The following is a 19794-nucleotide window of genomic DNA, read 5'->3' as shown; positions in this document are numbered from 1 at the left end:
GAAGTCCCGAAGTTGGTGCTACGCCGACAATATCGTTCTGCAAGCTGGGTTATTCGATAATTATTAAGTTATTATTTACGTTATTATTATTATTTAATTATTTTTATTATTACGATTATTATTAAGTGACCTATTCTTTCAAAGTTTAATTTGAGAATAATTTGGAAATGAGAAAGACCCACGCAAAAGAATAACAATGCAGAATCAATGAACTGTCAAATTGCACTGTCACGTCACAGTTGTCATTTTTTTACCGACACACCCAATGCTATATTTATTGCCGGGCAAACAAATATTTAACTGTCAAATGAAAAGTGAGCGCATATTTGTATACGGCCTGACTTTACGAACAATCTATTCATTAATTGGGAAAAATAATAATTAAAATAAAAATGGATGGAAACTTCGATCAGGACAACTTTACTCAGTTCCTCCGGGAAGGCGTCGATTATGAAATTGTCGATGTCGATGATACTTTGATATCAGAACAACTTTTTGATACGGAACATCAGACTCAGGTAGGTTGATTTTTTAAAATGGTTTTTGTTGATTAGTTTTCGCACATCGTACTCATTTCAGCCAAAACGAAAGAAACCCCAAATTGTGGAGCTAGCTGAGCTTCCTCGTACTCCCGATCAAAAAAAGTATCGTTTCAAAGGAGTTTTCATAGCGAGGAATTTTAAAGGGCAGAAGCACGGTGAAAACGTAGGAGAACTTCTCATTACAGCAGATTCTACAGATGAGGTCGTGAAGCAGACTTGGGATTTTACTTCTAAATTCCTGCAACGTGAGGTATTCTTCAGATATCCGCAATCTACAGCTTCCTCCTCAACTGACCTAGAACTGTGTGTGAAGGAATCAGAACCTAGTTTCGAAGACTTCGATAAATTTGTGTTGTTCAGTGATAAGATTTCGAAGCGATATTACACTCCATCTTCTTTGACATCGAATATGCTGCACAGCTGGTATAATAAGGATGTGAATATTTTTATTTATCGATATTCAGTGGCAGTTACCTCATCCCAACAATGGGACAAAGTAAAGGCCAAGCAGCTGAAACCGTCGAATCCGGACCGATCAGGAGCACCTTCAAATGTGAATCTTTTTGAAACAGTCGCCGAGTTGAAAGAAGCCCATAGAGAACACTATGTTTCCGATGACATAAACTGGTCAATTTGGGCCACCTATATTCTTAAGCAACCGGAGCATCTTCGAACCCGTCTTATTGCCAGTGGACCACCTGATACCATGGTTCGGTTGTTTCGACCTGTTCCGATTCACCCAGATTCTATTTTGGTAAAAACTAAACAGGAGTTGAAAGTAGCCAGGAATGTGGTTGACTTTTTCGACGATGAGCTGAAAGATCTTCGTACATGTACCGACAGCTTAAAAACTCTTACTCAACAAATTGATGGAAGAATTTGGGCGATGGAGAAAAAAGTTTCCGAGTATCGAAAGCTATTAAATTCTGTGTCTGAGGCTGTGTCACCTGAGGAATCCTCATTTTCGAAATCAGTCGCAGAAGAAATAACAGACTGTGTTGATGTAGATCACAATTAATATTTTTATATCCTGTATCGTTTTATTCTCTTTCAAAACTTGACCAACATTTCTTGACAATATCAATAAAATAAAAATTACAGCATTTTCCCGAATTCAAATTGTTTCACATCATGGTTTAGTCCAATACTCGGGTCAAATATTCCGCCTGGGAAAAACCCACATTTACGAAACACCTTAGTGAAATCTCTGGATTTGAATTCCTCCTATGTTTCAAACACGACAATAGACAAGCCTTTGGAGCGATTTTCGATGTTATTACGTTGCAAATATCGTTTAACGTAGCCGAACATGAACTCGATTGGGTTGTAAAAAGGCGAGTAAGCAGGTAAAAATACGACATGAATCCCCATGCTTCGAAGAAATTCTACTATTGCTCTGTGGCAATGAATTCTTGCTCCATCTAGGATCCAAACAGAATTGTGACCCGGGTACTGTTGAATTCGATCACTGTTTGCAAGAATTCGGCAGCAGTCAAAAAAAATTTGCCTGGTGAACGTTCCATTGGTGATGAATGAATCGATTAGACCGTTCTGCCCCAAGAAACAAAGCAATGATGTTCTTGGGCGTCTTTTGAATTCACCTCTATATAGAATCCGTTTTCCTATTGGAGCATACCCTTTGTTTCTCAACATGTCTCGCGAATCAAATGATACTTCATCAAGAAAAACCAATTGATTAATATCCCAGGTGAAAGAAGAAAGTTCGAAGTAGAAATTAAATGTGTTTTCTTGACGAATTTGTCTTGCGCTCCTTTGGATAACCTTCCAGGTGAAGCCTTCAGCATGTAGTAAGTATGTTAATAATTGACAACTTGCTTATTATTTGGTAGAAGTTTTGTTGAATTAAATACCATGATTCATCTAAGTACAGTACTGGTTTACTTTCATACCGATTGATTATCCACTTTCTTTGATGCTCCGGAAACTTCAAATAAACATTTTCCCTCTGCTTCCGCGAGTAGAAGCCATTGCTTTCATATCGTTGACCCCAATTTACGATTGTTAAGTAATGCTTTGCATATATGGATAGCTGAAATTTCGTCAAACCCAGAAAATAGTAGCCATACATACATAATAATTGTATTTACTTGTATTTACTGTCGCTTGTTTATGGAACACCTCATCACTGATTGCAGTCATTTCTATCTAAAAAAATAATATTAGATTTAACTAATTGGGTTTAAAATCATGAAAATGTAACTCACATCACTTACTGAAAATGTTATTCGTTTTGCTCGTTAACTGCAAGGTCTGGACTGGATCACATATTTATTTTCAACAGAAAATTCGTTTGAAAAGTTAGTATGCACTTTCAGGTTGCGTCTAATAATTTCCGGTTTCGACTCGACTTGAACCTAAGTGACAGTTCAATAATTAGCAAAGAACCTTGCACGCATAGCTTTGATGGATTCGACTCGAATTGAGCTTAAGTGACAGTTCAATAATTACCAAAGAACCTTGCACGCAGAGCAAGATTACTTTTGACGGACATCAAATCATTTAATATATGTCTTATTGAAAAGCCCAACGGTTCGGGTAATTTTCAATTTTCGAAACGTTATTTCTTTTTAACTTTTCTTCCAAATAATTTACTTTTATTTCGAGATATGAGAACTAAATGGTAGAACTGTCAAATCGAAAAAATAACACTATGAATATCGGAAGTAGTTCATTTTCATTTATTGTATTTAGCTTGAAATTCAAAAATAAATTAAGCGTGAGCTCCGTGAAATTTGCAAATCTAAAATAAAAAGATTTTTGTTACTTTTCCGTTATGCGAATGCATTTTCTTCTAATTGATTCTTAAACTAATAGGTTTAGTACCCGGTTTAGTATAAAAATAACAATTTATTAAACACCAAATCTATTCATCTTTGTAACCCTAATTCCTCGGGTTTTTCGAAATAATATCTGAACTAATGTTATCATTTTGTAATTAACTTATTGTTCTGCAACTCCAACCAATGTTCCGCATATTGATTCCGAAAGCGCTGTAAATCTTCTCGTGTGGAGCATGAACCACAAAAGTTTCCGTCTTCAATTTCAATTTACGACATCCTGTTCAAAAACCAAAGAAATAAACTTATTAGAAAAAAGGACAAAGGATTATAGGACAACTTATTTTTGCTGTCAAAAGTGTTCTGTACATACCTTGTTTGTTAAATATTGTCCTCTTCTGATTCGAATAACAGTATTCCAGTGCGGCCCGGCTTGCTGTTTGGATATCAGTAGGAATGTCTGCGGCTTCCAAGCCCTCTCTCATTATTTGCTCCCAGAAACAGATCATGATTGAAAGAAAGGCTTTGCTAGTCTTCCCGTTCCTGTTATCCAGAAAATTGCCGAACGTTTCTGTAGATGATACAATGCAGCTAATGCCTCTGGTAATCCATCGATCCGAAATCGAAAACATTAACGAGCAGAAGTTCTACCTAAGTATTTATAGCGAAATAGACAGGAAGTACTACTGCAACAGGTTCTTCAACGTTGTACTTATTTTCATAACTTACCTTGTAGAAAAGATGTCGATTAGATAAACGTTATTGTAGCCAGTTCCGCCCGAGCTTTCGTTAAACTGAAACCATCACACATCTGGAAGATAGCCTACTAATTCCGATAACTTGATCCGGAAAATCAAATACTTTTAACATTGAGCACGACAGAATATTAATACAACTCGTGAAAATATGCAAATCAATAATAAGCAAAACAAAACAATGCAATCAGCTCAGATCAGAGATCACATTGGGCGCGGTTATTTGAGATTATGGTCAAAAACAGAATAGACATATAATATTGATCGTTATGTTCATATACCAATATGTGGAAAGTCTATTTGAAATATAGTAAATAGTAATGAATTATGTATTAATGGGTACGCTTCACAATAAAATATTATGGGCATCTTTTTGTTCTGAAAAACAAATTGAGGATCCGAAAACATTATAGCCATCTTGTATTCCATAGTTCCGTTTCAAATTTTTCAGCATGTTGGAAGTGCAAAAATGAAATTTTGTCAAGTGTACTGCCGTTTGACGTTTGCGGAACGACTCCGACTGTCAGAACTATCGTACCCCAGTTCGAATTTTTCTATTTTATCGCAATAGACAAATTAGAAAAAATAAACGCAGAGTTTGCAGTGCTTGCCGCTAGATTTGTTAGGGTAAGAAAAAGGAAAATGTCAGGGAATGATATATGTATACCGTTGCCTCCCTTCCTGATGATTAATGTGGTGAAATTTGATTTGTATTTACCTACTCCTAGCAGCTTTACTTCAACTTACACTTCAAAATACATAATTCCAGAGTCCAGACAAAATGTAATGAATATGTTCACACTAGCAGAACGTACCCTGTGTTGGTCGGGTTTGTGGTTGAATTTGGCGTTCTAAATCTCAATCTGTGAGTTTTTAGCGACGCCGCATTCTAGATCAATTTTCGTACGATCGCGTTGGGTTTACTTACAACAACTTAAGGTGGTTATACAACAAAGCCACAAATCGGCCATCTTGGAAACCACGTGTTTTTTCTAATGATTTTTCAAGAGCACGAATTGAGAGAACCACAACGCCCATGGGGATGAAACATACGTTTGATCGTTTGCTTACTTACGCTAAACAATCGACTTTAATTTCAGCATTGTACGAACATTATTACGCTAGATGTGAACTTTTGACAATAGGAGTAGAAAACCGCGTGGTGAATTTGAAATTCACCACATGGCTTGATTGTATAATCACCTTAAGCCATTATTGTATTTTAATGATTTTTCAACATTATATTGCTTTAAAGCAAACTTAAACTCATTTTTTATATACATATCGATATGACGAGAATTAAGAATCTTAAGCTACGTTTTCACATGGCAAATGAATTGAACAACTCAACTTTCTTTTCGTTTAAATGAATTGAATGAAGGTGTTTACAGGTTCAATTCAAGCGACTTGTTCAATTCACTTGTCTTGTCCTGTCTTATCTTACTTACTTACTTACGGATCCTGTACACCTCCGGTGGTGCAAAGGGCCGACTTGAAAGATCTCCATCCTGAGCGTTGCCCGGCTATCGCTTTAACCTGTTGCCAGGTTAGATTTCGGTCGACTTCTTTTATTTCTTTATTGAGGCTTCGCCGCCATGAGCCTCTGGGTCTGCCTCTGCTGCGATGTCCCGCTGGGTTCCAGTCTAATGCTTGTTTACAGATTTCGTTTCCGCCCCTACGTAGAGTGTGGCCGACCCAGCCCCACTTCCGATCCCGAATTTCTGTTGCTATCGGCCTCTGGTGACAACGACGATGGAGCTCATTGTTTGAGATCCAGTTGTGAGGCCACCAGGCCCGAATTATATACAGCAGGCATCTGTTAATGAACACCTGCAGCCGTTGAGTGTTCTCCACTGATACACACCATGTTTCGCTAGCGTATAACAGCACAGATTTCACGTTAGAGTTGAAAATTCGTATTTTGGTGCGTTCACTTATCTGCCTGTTTTTCCAGATATTTCTTAAACTAAAGCAAAGGCAGCCCTTGCTTTCTTGATCCTTGCGCCTATGTCGATCTTGGTACCGCCGTCTGACGCCATTTGGCTACCAAGATATTGGAAGCTTTCAACATTCTCCACTGGTTGCCCGGCTACTGTGAAACAGGAAGTGGTCACCGTGTTTACATCCAACGATTTGGTTTTGTTGACGTTGATGACTAAACCTGCCGAAGAGGAGCGCTCGGCAAGGTCGTTGAGCTTACTCTGCATATCAGAGCGCCGTTGCGCGAGGAGTGCAACGTCATCAGCCAATTCGAAGTCGTTTAGGTGCTCCATGGTTATAGGCTGCCATAACAGCCCGCGGATTGGTTCACGGTCAATCGCACCTACCAGAATCTCATCGATTACGATGAGGAACAGTAACGGTGATAGGATACATCCTTGCCTCACACCAGCTACGACCCGGATAGGATCGGACAGGACCCCATTATGCAGCACTCTACACGAAAAGGCCTCGTACTGTGCTTCGATGAGGCCGATGATTTTCTCAGGAACTCCCTTGCGTCTCAGGGCGCCCCACATATTCTCGTGATTGAGACGGTCGAAAGCTTTTTCGTAGTCAATGAATACCAAGTAAAGGGACTCTTGGAATTCGTTGACCTGCTCCAGAATGATGCGGTGCGTGACAATATGGTCCACACAGGATCTTCCGGCACGGAATCCGGCTTGCTGCCGCCGGAGAGTCGCATCGATCTTCTCCTGAATCCGGGCTAGGATAATTTTGCACAGAACTTTGAGAACGGTACACAGCAACATAATGCCTCGCCAGTTATCGCATACAGTCAGGTCACCCTTTTGGGCACCTTCACTAAGATACCTTGCATCCAGTCGACCGGGAAAGTTGCGGTGTCCCAGATATTACGAAATAAACGATGCAGTAGTTGAGCGGATGTCATGGGGTCAGCTTTGAGCATCTCGGCTGATATGCGGTCGACCCCTGGGGCTTTATTCGATTTCATGCTTTGGATGGCTGTTTGAATCTCTAGCAGTGATAGAGCTTCGGTATTGACGCGTGTTATACGTCGGATCCTAGGCAGATCATGCCGAGGTGGTGATGGCCTGGCTGGTACTTGAAAAAGTTGTTCGAAGTGCTCGAACCAGCGTTTCAGCTGGTCAGTTGGGTCGGTCAATAACTGATCATTCGCGTCTTTCACAGGCATCGTTGCATTCATCTTCGCCCCGCTTAAGCGTCGTGAGATATCGTAGAGGAGGCGAATGTCCCCGGTTGCGGCGGCTCTCTCCTTCGTCGGCCAGAGAGTCTGCCCACGCTCGCTTGTCCCGTCGACATGAGCGTTTTACTTCATTCTCAAGAGCCGCGTATCGTTGACGGGCTAAGACTTTGGCTCCTCTGGTTTTCGATCGCTCTATCGCGGCTTTGGCTTCTCTTCGCTCCTCTATCTTCCTCCAGGTCTCATCGGTGATCCATTGTTTTCTCTGGGTGCGTAGTTCGCCCAGATTGTTCTCGCTGGTGGCGATGAAGGCATTCTTGATGGCGGTCCATTGGTCTTCCACGCTGCCATTTTCCGGAATATCTGCAGCACGCGTCTCCAGTTCTTCAACGAAGGACCGTTTCACCGTGGCATCTTCCAGTTGGCGTGTGTTGAATCGTCGTCCAACTCTTTCCTCCTGCCGACGAATCCGCGCAATGCGCAGGCGTATTTCGCCAATGAGGAGGTGATGATCAGACGCGATATCGGCACTACGTTTATTCCGTACATCAAGAAGGCTCCGTTTCCATTTTCAGCTGATGCAGATGTGGTCGATTTGATTTTCTGTAAAGCCGTCACGGGAGACCCACGTGACCTTGTGAACCGGTCGATGAGGGAAGAGCGATCCCCCGATCACCATGTCGTTATTACCACAAAATTCTGCGAACAGCTCTCCGTTTTCGCTCATTTCTCCGAGACCATGGCGTCCCATAATGCGCTCATGGTTCGAGTTGTCGGATCCGATCTTCGCATTGAAGTCGCCCAAACAGATCTTGATATCACCCTTCGGAATTCTATCTATGACGGCATTGAGTTGACTGTAAAAGTTCTCTTTGTCTTGCAGATCGGCAGCATCGGTTGGCGCATAACATTGGATTATAGTAAGGTTTCGGACCAGTGTTCTAAATCTGGCAACGATTATCCTTTCACTTATAGGTTCCCACTTCATAAGCGCAGAGTGTGCCTGAGCGCTTAGTAAAAAGCCAACTCCGCGTTGCCGGGGAGCGTGTTCACCTCGTAAACCAGAGTATAGCAGAACTTGTCCCGACGGCGTTCTGTGTTCTCCAAAGTTTGGCCAACGGACTTCACTCAGTCCCAGGATCTCAAGCTTCATGCGGCGTGCCTCATTGGCAAGTTGTGCCAATTTACCCTGCTGGGCTAGGGTTAAAACGTTCCATGTTCCTATTCGTGTCCGTTGTTTCGCGCTAAGAGTCGTCGCCGTAAAATCAGTCCGTATTCTTTCATTATCGGATTCTCGAACAAATTGATATTTCGGGAACAGTAGGTTGTTGGCCCAAGGTTCCCTATCCACCGGGATGGGGCTGCCATCTTAAGTATAGCTTCCGGGGAATAGCATTTCATACTCAGCCGCTGGATGCCAGAACAGACGCTGTTGGAGCCGCACCTCCTTGGTGGACAGACGCTCGATCAGTCGAGTCAAATTTGTTTAAAGTCCTACCCAACACCAGGACTAGGCTAGTGCGCTTTGAGCGGCACACGGTCGCTTTGATAGGGCCTGCTTGGGGACACATGCAGCTTTTTATAGAAGTTCAACAGAGCCCACTGTCGAACCCCACCACATCCTAGGCAGACCCCACAGGACGCACCCTCTCACTCTAGCTGATGTCAGAAGGACAACAGTGCCCAGGCTGCACTACCAGCTAAGTACGCAACCCTTAGCTGGCGGTCAATTGTCATCGGAAGACCCGTGGAAGCGTGAGTATTGGAACTTGTGAGGACCAGAGCTATGTTAGGCGCCCCTTCCCGGATGTCAACTCACCATTTCGCAGCCCAACTGTCTTGTCTAGACTTTTAAAATAATCTTCCTATGGTCCACAAAGGGAATCTTTCAAAGTTACCATCATCGGTTGTAAACTTCTTTTCTCGAATTATCAACACATTATCAATATTATTAGTAATGGGAAGCTTATATGTAGATATATACAATGCAGTGGCGTAGCCAGAAAATTGGTCTGGGGGGGGGTTTTCTGAACAATTTTTTTTTTTCAAAAAAAAATTTGTTCTAAAAATTTTGTCTCTGGGGGGGGTTTTATGCCCAAAACCACCCCCGTGGCTACGCCACTGATACAATATCTTTTCAATCCGATTATGTGAAGGGCGGTTTTCGCGTTTTTTCTGTCGCAAGCGACAAACAATGTCTTCAACAAATTGGGCGTCCGCAAATTGAACGATGCGTGTCTGCGCGTCATCGATTTGTTGTTTGAAACAAATTTAACATTTTAGTTTTTCGTCACAGTTTAACATTCACAATTCTCGAAGAAGCCTGAAATATTCAAACTATTTTATCAATCAAGTTGTTGGTCGTTCTGAACAGAATAGTTTTTGTTTTGTTTTTTGGGAAAGGGAGTCCAAACCACGTCAGAAATGACGCCCATATTTCCTCGATTCGCTTCGAGCGACGCACTTGACACATATTCGTTTCGTGTTGTGTGAGGATGCCAGCCTGAAAATAAAATGGCGGTGCCGATGTCGTTGCTGCTGTTGGGGCGTGGCATGGCCGTCGGTGGTGACGATGTTGCGTGACGACACAAGACCATGGTCTCGTTTTGCCAACGTCAAGCACAAAAGAAACTGATGGATGGAGGCGGTGGCGCTTCTGTTCAAAATGAAGGGTTAGAGCCGATGTTCTTTACTACAAGACAAAATTTTCAAAACGACTTATCTGCTTTTGTAAACAAAGATTCAAACGATGATTTGACTAATCTGATCGCTCTCCCACGCAAACCAACACCACCAATAGGTAGGTGAAGGTTTCCGCTACCTGTTGATGGTGTTGGTTTGCGTGGGAGAGCTATCAGATTCGTCAAATCGTCGTTTGAATCTTTGTTTACAAAAGCAGATAAGTCGTTTTGAAAATTTTATCTTGACTACAGGCCCTAAAGTAGCACCCAGGTTTTTTTTTTACACGGTTGGAATTCATTAATTTCTCAGTTAATCTGAACTTTCACAGCTTTTTAAATACACGCTGAATTTTCTTTGATTTTTTGTGAATTTTTTCGTGGGGTTAACTCATTGGTTCATTGACGCTGAAGGTCTTAAACGACCAAACCGTGTAAAAAAAAACCTGGGTGTATTTGTTTTACGAATATTCGCTCTTTTGAGAGAGAAACTCTCAGCTCACGGTGTGTTTGGTAGAGCAATATTGTGTGTGTACAAACTAACCCCCACAGGCAGTGATGTTATGGAAGTAAGCTGTCTGTTTAAACAGTCAGATTTAATCCGGGAGTTAGAAAGTGCTAGTTCTACTGCAGCTCCAGTGGCCCATTTCAGAGTGCCTGGTATTTCATGTCCACTCCGAGGTCACTATCACTAACAGTAAGCCCCGCCTGTTTATGCTACCGTTTATCAAATGGATAAAGGTATCATAATCAAACTTCCGGATTCAAAATATATATAATATATTTTAAATCCAGCGCGCATTTAATTAAATTCATTATACATATATTTTTAAATAGTTGTTGTATCTTACCATTTCGATGTTCCTTACATTTATTTACTGGACCAACCAAACCATTGATTGATGAAAAATAAAATATAAAGAAAACAATTTAAAATAATAACAATAATAATAAAATAATAACATCGGCAGTAAAAAGTATCGTTTGTGTTTAGAACTTGCCGGCTGCACTGTGGTCACGATCTTTTTTATCTATAACACTAAGTGGCTAACGCTACATTATCCAAAAATATACAAAATCGACAATTATGGTACAGTTGATATACTATATATAGTATATATATACCTATAGGTACAAGGGAGTCAATTCTATTATGGAAAATCATTATTTTCAACAGTTCTCAACCGAAACTCGAGAGTAAGTTGTATATAATAGCATAACACGACGCATAAACTACAACCATCGTCAAGTATATAACTTTGAAAAATCTCATTAACAATTGAGGATTCGCACCGTTGTAAAAAGTACAACACTAGCGAAAAAACATGCTTCTATTACACAACGGTGGTGAGACTTCAGGAGTGACTAAGCGAGTCCCGGAAGGTTAAAATCACACTACCTTCACCATTGGTGCCACCTCCACTAAGAGTACGGTTACTCTATCATTTGCAAAAAAGTGCTATTGAAAAAAACATTAATAAATTTTAAATTATGATTATACAAAAGTATATAAATGTGAAACTTATATAAAGTATATTGGGTGCATACATAACTGATTATTCGAATTCATATATAATGACGCGAATCTAATTCGTGTATAATTTTGTATGTAATTGATTTAGTATGAATATATATTCAAATAAATTATGGTACAGCAAAAAAGGCGCACATGCATAAGAATAATAATGCTAATAACAATGTTTCCTCTAAAAACCCAAATTTATCCACCAGTGGTGATTATGCCTTTCTCGATTCAATGTGTTGAATTCGAATTAGTATGGTAAATGCAACGTAAATTGCCTACATTTAGGCGGTTCATAGCTTTGATGCGATTATATCACGCTGCTTAAAAATAACTCAACTATGAGAGTAATGGATTGCGTCACGGCTAAATTGATTAATGATTTAAAATGTGCATGTACACAGCGTATTTGATAAAAGAAAAATAGAAATATTATTCAAACCGCATGAGATATTAGCAAACAAAAACAATAGTGTCCAACTAGGAAAGTTTCTCCGTCGAATGAAACTAGTTGCACTCGAATCGGTCAAGTCCTTCTATATGAAACGTGTTTAACAATAAAAAATTCCCGGGGCTACACACACACACACACACACACACACACAGTCAGACATGTACTCAGTTTTTCGAGCTGTGTCGATTGGTATATAACACTATGGGTCTCCGAGCCTTCTATCAAAATTTGGTTTTTGGAGTGAAATTATAGCCTTCTGGTACAACTTTGTTGTACGAGAAAGGCAAAAACAATAGAGGAAAGTTGTTTACCTAATTCATAACAAATAAGGTTGGTACGGAAGTATTCTGGTAAATAATATCCCTTTCTCCCTTATCCCAATTAGGTATAATATATAAATGACTTCGTCGTACTTACCTTAATGTCGAGATAAATTAAACTTGTGTGTTTTAGCTTACTTATTGCGGTATCCAAAACATCTCCAGTGGTAATTCCTCCCCTTTCATCATACGGTTAATTTGAATACCAAAGACTCCAGTCTTTGATGGTCAACATCGGTTTGTTGCTGAAATAGGTCCAGGTCTGCTGTCATATCTCCACAGGTTCTTGATTAATTCCATCCATTGCACAGTGGGGAAAATGCGACCCAAAAAGGTACCTATTTATTGCGGCTACTTGCTGCGCCGGAAAAATACCATTCCTAAAGGGAAAATCCATGACAAATCGAATGGTGCTATTTTCATTCGCCGGAAATTATGGGAACTGGCCGTTTTGCCCCATTTACCCCTAAAAATCATATTTTTTCTATGACAGCTACAATTTAAAATCGATTGCGGCTAACTATTTCTTTGTTTTATAATGCATATTAAGTAAAAAATACTAATGGTATATATTCCGACCTTATACCATGATTGGAAGTGGCCGTTTTGCCCCATTTACCCCAGGAATCGTATTTTTCTATGACAGCTTCAATTTAAATTCATATTCGGCTGACTATTTATTTGTTTTTTATGCTAGTTTAGTAGAAAATACAAATGGTATAAATTCCGGCCATGAAAAATGACTGGAAGTGGCTATTTTGCCCCATTTACCCACGAAAATCGGTTTTTTCTATGACAGCTGCAATTTAACTAACTGCTAGCTGTTTCTATGTTTTCTAATACTAATTAAGTAGAAAAATAATGTAAACTATTCCGACCTTATACCATGACTGGAAGTGGCCGTTTTGCCCCATTTACCCCTGGAATTGTATTTTTCTATGACAGCTACCATTTAAAATCAAATGCGGCTGATTACTTCTATGTTTTTTATGCTAGTTTAGTGGAAAATACGAATGGTATAAATTTCGGCCTTGAAAAATGACTGGAAGTGGCAATTCTGCCCCATTTTTTTTGTCGATTTTTTTTTTCTGGAAGCTACAATTTAAAATTGATTGCGGCTAATTATTTCTATGTTTTCTGATGCTAATTTCGGCCTAGAATCATGACTGGAAGTGGCCGAGTAGAATCTATTCCGTCCTTATACCACGGCTGGAATTGGTCGTTTTGCCCCATTTACCCCCTGGAATTTTTCTCTGACAACTACAATTTGAAATTGATTTGCCCCATTAAACTTCGATATTTTTATATGACTGTTACAATTTTAAGTCGATTGTGGCTAATTATTTTTATGTTTTCTGATGCTAATTTGAAAGAAAATACAATTGTCATATATTTCGGCCTTAAATCATGACTGAAGCCGTTTTGCCCCATTTACTCCTTAAAATCTATAGCGGCTAGCTAATTCTATGTTTTGTGATGCTTAAAGTAGCCTCACACTTCAGGAAGATTTTCCGCTCTTCTCAATAATTAAAATGGAAATAGTAAGGCGCAATCGATTTCAAATAGTAGCTGTGCTTGAAAAAATGATTTTTAGTGGCAAATGGGACAAAACGGCAACTTGCAGTCATGATCCAAGGCTGGAATATGTAACAACCGTATTTTCTTACAAATTAACATTAGAAAACATAGAAATACATAATACAAATACATTTTCAATTGTAGCTTTCATAGACAAATACGATTTCAGGGGTAACTGGGGCAAAACGGCCACTTCCAGTCATGGTATAAGGTCGGAATAGATACCTTCGTATTTTCTACTGACCAAGCATCAGAAAACATAGAAATAGTTAGCTGAAATCGATTTTAAATTGTAGTTGTCATAGAAAAAATGGGGGGGGGGCAAATGGGGTAAAAAAGCCACTTCCAGTCATTTTTCAAGGCCGAAATTCATACCATTTGTATTTTCTACTGACATAGCATAAAAAAACATAGAAATAGACAGCCGCAATTTATTTTATATCGGAGCTGTCATAGAAAAAATACGATTCCGGGGGTAAATGGGGCAAAACAGCCACTTCCAGTCATGGTATAAGGTCGGAATCGATACCACTCGTAATTTCTACTTAATTAGCATTAGAAAACATAGAAATAGTTAGCCGCAATCGATTTTAAATTGTAGCTGTCATAGAAAAAATATGATTTTTAAGAGTAAATGGGGCAAAACGGCCAATTCCCATAATTTCCGGCGATTGAAAATAGCACCATTCGATTTGTCGTGGATTTTCCCTTTAGGAAAGGTATTTTTCCGGCGCAGCAAGTAGCCGCAATAAATAGGTACCTTTTTGGGTCGGATTTTCCCCACTGTGCATTGATTCCTAATCCAGTCATGCGTGTTGTAGAGTACCTTTAACTTGAGGAATTTTTCATTGAAATTTCCACGTATCCCGCACAGTGTCGTCCTTCATATCGCCAGCATTAGAGAAGCTTCGAGTTACACTTGCATATGCGTTGGATGAAATAGGTGAAAAATCACTAGCAGCAGCCTACGGTTCCTCTTAGGCTTGAAAAGTAAACATCTGCTGCTCAGAATTTATCGTTCTCAGAAATTATTTACTTGAAACGCAAAATTTGATGCCAGAAAATCCGGTGTGTTTGGTAGAGCAATATTATCACAAAAAAATGAGCATCGCTAAAATTTCAACTACGTGAAAATATAGCTTCTTATCTTTCATTTCCTGGATATTTTGACAATATTATTTTTGACGTATAATTACATCCTACGGTAAGATAGGAGTTCAGTGGACGATCACATCTCTATGTGAACAGACGCGTTGTTGGTTCACTCGCGCGTTTGCTTTCGGTGCTTTGTTCAATCGTGTACGGTAATTTTACCAACCGGTCGGAATGTGCAGTGAAGCAATGGTTAAAAGCACGTTAGCATTTCTCTTCCCCGAGAATGCTGCTCAACCTTCTCTGGCGGATATGGGCCGCTTTGTGAAATCTCTAACCGGTGATCAATCGCAGATGGAAACTGCATACAAAATTTCCGACGAAAAATCGGTTTTCATTCGGTTTAAAACCGAAGATGCCATGCAGTACTCCTTGGAGAACAATAGTGAAATGCTTCCTTTCCATTACACAAATGGGAAGAAAGTTCAGGTTCGCATGTCCGTGGCAGGAAATTCTCGCTATGTGCGGGTTTACGATTTGCCACCGGAGATACCAGATCGCGATGTGTCTGCTGTATTGTCCAAATTCGGCAAGGTTAAACGTACCGTACGCGAAAGATTTCCAGCGGAATACCAGCTGAATATGTTCACTGGAGTACGTGGACTCTACATGGACATAGAACAAGAAATTCCAGAGGTGCTTTATTTCCATCACCGTAAAGGTAGAGTCCATTACGATGGAATGAAAGTTAAGTGTTTTACTTGCAAATCTGAAGCACACGTAAAAAAAGTTTGCCCGGTGCTTAAAGAAAAGCAGAGTGCGAAACAGCAGATGCCAATAGTGAAACCCGACACTACGATGCAGGGTGCAAAGAAGAAAACCGAAACAGCCACCGGGATTAGCGTTGTTGAATATACACCCAGGTTTTTTTTTACACGGTTGGAATTCATTAATTTCTCGGGTAACCTGAATTTTCACAGCTTTTCAAATACCCCCTGAATTTTCTTTGATTTTTTGTGAATTTTTTCGTGGGGTTAACTTATTGTTTCATTGATGCTGAAGGTCTTAAACGACTAAAACCAAACCGTGTAAAAAAAACCTGGGTGTAGTGGCAATAAACAGTGCAAAACGGAATTGATACAGAAAGCAAAGAAAACAAAAGCCAAGCAACAGCATTCATCAGAATCAGATGTAGTAATCGATGTGCTCAACCCTTCTACAAGCGAGAGAGACAACAGTCCCACTCTGCACTCGCCGGACCTACCACTCGGAAAGAGACGGTTCAGTGTACCGACGTACGAATGGATTGAGGATGAACACGAGCGTAAACTAATAATAGAAGACGACAAAATGAGGATAGCAACAGCGTACAATTTAAGGGTGGACCAAATTGAGGTTTATCACGAATAGTTTTTGTTCTAAAGTTCAATTTTTGTAATACTACAAAACATGATACTGGCTCCGCAGAGTGTTATACACAACTGAGCCTAATAAATAAACGAATTTGAAAAAAAAAAAAAGATAGGGGTTCATTCTAAAGTTTCAGATTTGGGACCGTCACGAAAAGAGGTCAGGAAGTACGAGCCAATAACTCAGCCGTTTTACAACGGATTCTGGAGATAATTAGGAAAGCTTTGATCACCGCGTGACTTTATCGAAATTAATTTATTGGCTTTTTTCGGTGATAATTATACTACTCAAAGCGAAAGGGAGTAGATGAAAGTAATGAAGATACAGATTCGATTGACACCGCAAGCGAGCGGCAAGTGTGAAATGAATAGAAACTGAAGATTAGCAGAGGGCCATATGAGAGAACAAACATTGTTGAAATCGCTGTTATTCTGCCTAACGTCCACCCAGGAACGGCTTGGATAGTGACGTGGTGATCACTGTACCAAGACAGGCAAAATAACAGCGATTTCAACCTGCTAAAGTGCTGTTCGGCAAGCGTAAACAGTTCTATTGATTCGTGGCATATTTTCAGAGATTCATACAAGAGCGCGCTAAATCTCTTCACGCATAACTCTCGCAAAGTATGAAGCTTGCGAAGTATGAGCTTGCATTTAACTATTTAAAAATTCAATTTCGCCAGCTAATGTTGAAATTGCACTTCATCAGTAAATTGCCTTTATTTCGGCTATTAGCCATTCGGCATGCATAAAATGTTGATGATCAAATTTTGCATTCACTATCGCACTATATGTAATTCTACGCTCTACCTTTTTATATTAAAATCAACCAGGACACTTATTCAATCACTTTTCTTTGATATGGAAATGCTAATATCATCTTCCAAACTTAGACGCACATGTTCATGATAGAATTAGAGGCGAAAGTATAGTCCGTTATTTGTGATGGCACATATCTTGCTTAATGGCACATATTTATATATTGCTTAAATAGAATGACAAATCATTACCACTTCGATTATAATATAATCCTCTCGAAAGATGAATTAATCAGCAACACTGTATGCAAGATCTTTTGCATGTTTGCTGCAACTTCGTGCATTTGGCGAACTCAACGCAAACTGCAATATCATTTGAGCATTTGATGATGATCCTGATAGCTAGCGCGGTTCGGGGTTTGTTCACGTTGCGAGGGCGTTGCTACAACAAAGGCAGTGAAATAACTTTTCTCCATGGCGAACATTGCACTTTTTACTGAGCATATAGATAACTAAGATCGATATCCCAGCATATCATCAGTGTCTTTGCTCAGAAGATCGAATGATGGGATAAATTGCAATGCCTGATTTAGTAATAAATACAGGCATTTTCAAACATTACGAAATTTTAATTTTATTCTATCGTCTAGACTGTTTAATACTTTATTGTAGAAGCTCCAGGAATTCTATGAAATGTCCAAAAACTTCCAATTCCGAGAATTTCTAAGAATATTTGGAGAAGTATCGTTTAGAAATTCATTGAAGAATTCCTCAACTTTTTTCGGAAATAAACTAAAAAATTTTGAAGGTATTTCTGAAAGGAATTTCCAGAGGAATCCATAAAAGAATTTCTGAAGCATTTTTTGATGGACCGGAGTAATTCTCAAAGGAATTTACGGAGAAATTCCTAAAAGAATTTCAAAGGAAATACCTACCTAAGGCGGAAGTCGGGCCTACTACGGGCTCCAGAAGAAACTGCGGTCAAAAAAAGATTCACCACCGCACCAAATGTGTCATGTACAAGACGCTGATAAGACCGGTAGTCTTCTACGGACATGAAACATGGACAATGCTCGAGGAGGACTTGCAAGCACTCGGAGTATTCGAACCGTGTATTGTGGCGTCAAATTGTTGATTCAGTGTTATCTGTGTAGATGTTAACTATATAAATGGGAATTTCTTCTACGTAATCTTTCAGAAATTTGTTTAGGAAAACCTCGCGAAATTCGTTAAGGTATTCTTCAAAATTCCTTTAGAAATTCCTCTAAAAACTCTTTTGGAATTCTAGACCAAAATTCTGGAAAATATCAAAGTCTTAGATTATTACTCCAAGAATTTCTTTGGACATTCCGTCAAGACTTTTTTCGGAAATTCCTCTAGAAATTCCTTCCGAAATTTGCTTAGGAAATAAATTTAGAAATTAAATATATTTTGAAATTCCTCTAGATATTCCTCCAAAAAATCAAAGACATTCTTCAACTATTTCAAAATTACTCTCAGGAATCACTTAAGAACATCCTCCAGGAATTCTTTAGAAAATTCCTTAGGAATTCTTTCGAATTTCCCCCTTCGGATACATGTACCTTCCGAAAATTCAATAACTTCTTTGGTAACTTTAGGAAGAAATTCCTGTACGTTTTCCTCAGGAATAACTTCACAGCATTCTCCATTAATTTTAATTTTTTTCGGGAAGTTCTTCAGAAATTGATTCAAATTCATTTCATTTATTCGTAATTATTGGTTTTCCATGCGGCTTATTGGGACTGCGCAAACCTCCTGTCTCGTCGGAGGGCCGTCGTGTCAGGGCTGTTTTGTGTCCCACCTGACACCAGGACTTGGGCTTGTGAGCTTTGAGCGGCACACGGTCGCTTTGGTGGGGCCTACTTGCGGATACATGCAGCTTTTTATAGGAATTTAACAGGGCCCACTGTCAAACCCCACCACATCCTAGGCAAGTCCCACAACTAGCAGATGGCCTGGGGAGGGATCGTCAAGCCCTTGGACATAGTCCCTGCTGCCCGTAAAAACAATAGTGTTATAGTAACCAGGGTTTCGACTTTTCGTTTCAATGAGACCAAAGTAAGCGTTTTTTGGGCCAAGGGAAAATCTTGTTTCGTTGTTTATGTTGAGGATCATCTTTCACCCATCAATCTTTTCTCTAGAATTAGCATTGGAAGATAAACGAAAATCTTGCCTATTAGATGAAAATCCTTTTTCGTTTCATTACTTTCACCTCTCAGTCACTTTTCGCGAGAATTATCGCAGAACAATTACAAAATTGTATGGCCGCGCCGAGATTCGAACCCTGAATAGTAACAACAATAGCAGTGGGGATGCGCTTACTTTAGCCACACCACCACGCTATCTGTATGAAAACCTTAAGTTATTTGTTCCACATAAGCTACTACCATTTTCATTGATGATGCCACGAAAATACTCGAATATGAAAGAAAAAGAGCAAACCAACGTTTGGCGGCAATCGAAGTGAGCGAAAAATTGTTATCACTCTCCAGGCTGTTTTTCTTTCCCGAAAACCGATTTCTCCCCGAATACTTTCGTGAGGGAAAATCATGTGCTCCTGAGATTGAGTGAGCATTATGAACCCTGATAGTAACCAACAGTGCATCATTGAGACCCATGTGGGCGGCAGCAGTGCGAATCCGCACCTGCGGGAGCGCAAAATTTTGGGTTGGGGGTGGGGGTGGTGGTTTATAGTAACCAA

At 39.7% G+C, this 19794-nt stretch overlaps 2 protein-coding genes and 1 long non-coding RNA gene across 3 annotated transcripts in view; 2 read left to right on the top strand and 1 right to left on the bottom strand.

Moving 5' to 3' along the window:
* LOC134224223 (6-phosphogluconate dehydrogenase, decarboxylating) overlaps positions 1 to 19794 on the top strand; it is a 342849-nt gene that overhangs the window by 286762 nt on the left and 36293 nt on the right. The window lies entirely within an intron of this gene.
* LOC134226334 (uncharacterized) lies at positions 346 to 1637 on the top strand. The gene is made up of 2 exons (XM_062707053.1): positions 346 to 518; positions 580 to 1637. The coding sequence occupies exons 1-2, from the start codon at positions 393 to 395 to the stop codon at positions 1558 to 1560; spliced, it is 1107 nt and encodes a 368-aa protein (XP_062563037.1). The 5' UTR covers positions 346 to 392; the 3' UTR covers positions 1561 to 1637.
* Positions 3221 to 4292, bottom strand: LOC134220912 (uncharacterized). Its single transcript, XR_009982103.1, has 3 exons — positions 4070 to 4292; positions 3714 to 3991; positions 3221 to 3620 (listed from the first exon to the last, which is right to left on the bottom strand). It is a non-coding gene; the product is annotated as an uncharacterized LOC134220912 (long non-coding RNA).

The sequence above is a fragment of the Armigeres subalbatus genome, chromosome 3 (assembly GCF_024139115.2).
Source record: "Armigeres subalbatus isolate Guangzhou_Male chromosome 3, GZ_Asu_2, whole genome shotgun sequence".
In the NCBI taxonomy this organism is placed as follows: Eukaryota; Metazoa; Arthropoda; class Insecta; order Diptera; family Culicidae; genus Armigeres; species Armigeres subalbatus.
This window is presented reverse-complemented; position numbering and strand designations above follow the sequence as displayed.

Coding starts and splice junctions, on each gene's coding strand:
- LOC134226334 (XM_062707053.1), top strand. CDS start 393: ATGGATGGAAACTTCGATCAGGACAACTTTACTCAGTTCCTCCGGGAA. Junction 519..579: donor ATACGGAACATCAGACTCAG/GTAGGTTGATTT, acceptor TACTCATTTCAG/CCAAAACGAAAGAAACCCCA.